This window comes from Pinus tabuliformis, chromosome 5_2 (genome assembly GCF_031772625.1).
Source record: "Pinus tabuliformis cultivar Carrire ecotype Pingquan chromosome 5_2, CPIR1, whole genome shotgun sequence".
Classification (NCBI taxonomy): Eukaryota; Viridiplantae; Streptophyta; class Pinopsida; order Pinales; family Pinaceae; genus Pinus; species Pinus tabuliformis.
The window spans coordinates 442,262,253-442,263,998 of record NC_142306.1 but is presented as its reverse complement, the minus strand read 5'-3'; the positions used below and the strand labels follow the sequence as shown (position 1 = coordinate 442,263,998).

General features: G+C 44.7%; 1 protein-coding gene across 1 annotated transcript; it reads left to right on the top strand.

Annotated features, from left to right (window-relative positions):
* The first annotated feature begins 274 nt into the window (after positions 1–274).
* LOC149159569 (uncharacterized) lies at positions 275–1,006 on the top strand. The gene has a single exon (XM_089434344.1). It carries the CDS (start codon positions 275–277, stop codon positions 1,004–1,006), a length of 732 nt encoding a protein of 243 aa, XP_089290470.1.
* The last annotated feature ends 740 nt before the right edge of the window (positions 1,007–1,746 follow it).

The window sequence follows — 1,746 nt, the reverse complement described above, 5'->3', positions numbered from 1 at the left end:
TGATGCATCAGGGAGATCCGGAGGCCTGGCAATAGGAGTATGTAACAAGACAGTGGACATCTGCAATTTTTGGGGAGGCAAAGGATTCATAGGCCTTGACATATATGATCATACACTTGAGAGGGATCTCCGCATCATAAATGTCTATGGACCCTGTTCTGATCGAGCTACATTCTAGAGATCCCTACTTGAAAGGGGGCTCTTTCAAGCGGATAACATTATATTGGGGGGGGACTTAAACTTCTCCCTGGGCTATTGTGAATCCTGGGGGCATATGGCACAAGTGGATACTCTCTCTGATACCATCTCCTCCCTTTTAGAGGACCATCACTGGGTGGACATCCCCACTGCCAGACTTCAGTATACCTGGACAAATAATAGGAGTGGAGATCAGAGTTTGGCCAGGAGACTCGACCGCTTCCTCATTAAAGAACAGTTATACAATGAACTACCCAGAGCTCGTCAATGGGTAGGATCCGGGGGCTTATCAGATCACAGACCAATCCTCCTGGAGGTAGATGGCCTCACTCACAAAATCAAAAGCCCCTTCAAATTCAATGCCTCCTGGCTACAAGATCCTTCATACATTCAGCTGGTCCATGAATACTGGCAGAACAACCCTATCCGGGAAGAAGAGGAACTTTCTGCTGGATTTGTCAGGAAGCTAACAGAACTCAAGCAGATAACTAAAAACTGGGCACATCAGAAGCGGATCCAGGATAACCATACCCTCAATGAGGCAGAAAGGATTATCACTGAGTATGAAAATTCTACAACAGGAACTTTCAACACTCCGGAGAGTAAGGAACAGTATAACCTACTGCTTGCCAAACGCTCTCAAATATTGAAGGAAAGAGAAGAAAGCATGAGATTGAGAAGCAGGGCTATTTGGCTCACCGAGGGAGACAACAACACAAAATTCTATCACAAATTTGCCAATGGTCGGAAAGCCATCAACACTATATGGGAATTAAAGGATGATCATGGCCTCACCATCTCTAACTAGCAGAATTTGGCCAGGCTTGCCACTGAGCACTTTAGAGGTATCTACAAGGCGCCAGGGAATGTAAACATACTGGAGATCATGAGAGTGGCTGAACTCTTCCCCAGATATGTGGACCATGAAAATTCGGAAGAGATTCTGAAGGAGGTGACCATGGATGAATTGGAAGCCACACTGAAATGGTTTAAAAAGGATAAAAGCCCTGGCCCTGATGGATGGACCATTGAATTTTACATCTCTTTTTTTGACATTTTGGGTCATGACTTATTGAGTATAGTGGAGGACAGCCGGAGAAGAGGCCGGATATCATCAGCTATCAAATCCACCTTCATCGCCCTCATACCGAAGACTGATGATCCGATCTCTTTTGATGATTTTCGCCCCATATCACTCTGTAACTGTCTTTACAAGATCATTGCTAAGATCATTGCAAACCGCCTCAAGCCCATCCTCTCACAGCACATTTCTTCTGAACAGTTTGCCTTCTTGCATCACAGACAGATCCATGAAGCCATAGCTACAGCGCAGGAACTCATGCATACTCTTCAGATCAAGAAGCAGAAAGGTATGATACTCAAAGTGGACCTCTCTAAGGCATTTGACCGAACAAATTGGCTGTACCTAAGGTTGCTGCTTACTCATCTTGGTTTCCCATATGATTTTATCAAATGGATGATGAGCTGCATCACTGATGTATCATACAGTGTCTTACTCAATGGAGAAGCAACTACCTTTTTCACTGC

Excerpts from the sequence above, each read along its gene's own strand:
- LOC149159569 (XM_089434344.1), top strand. The coding sequence starts at position 275 with ATGGCACAAGTGGATACTCTCTCTGATACCATCTCCTCCCTTTTAGAG.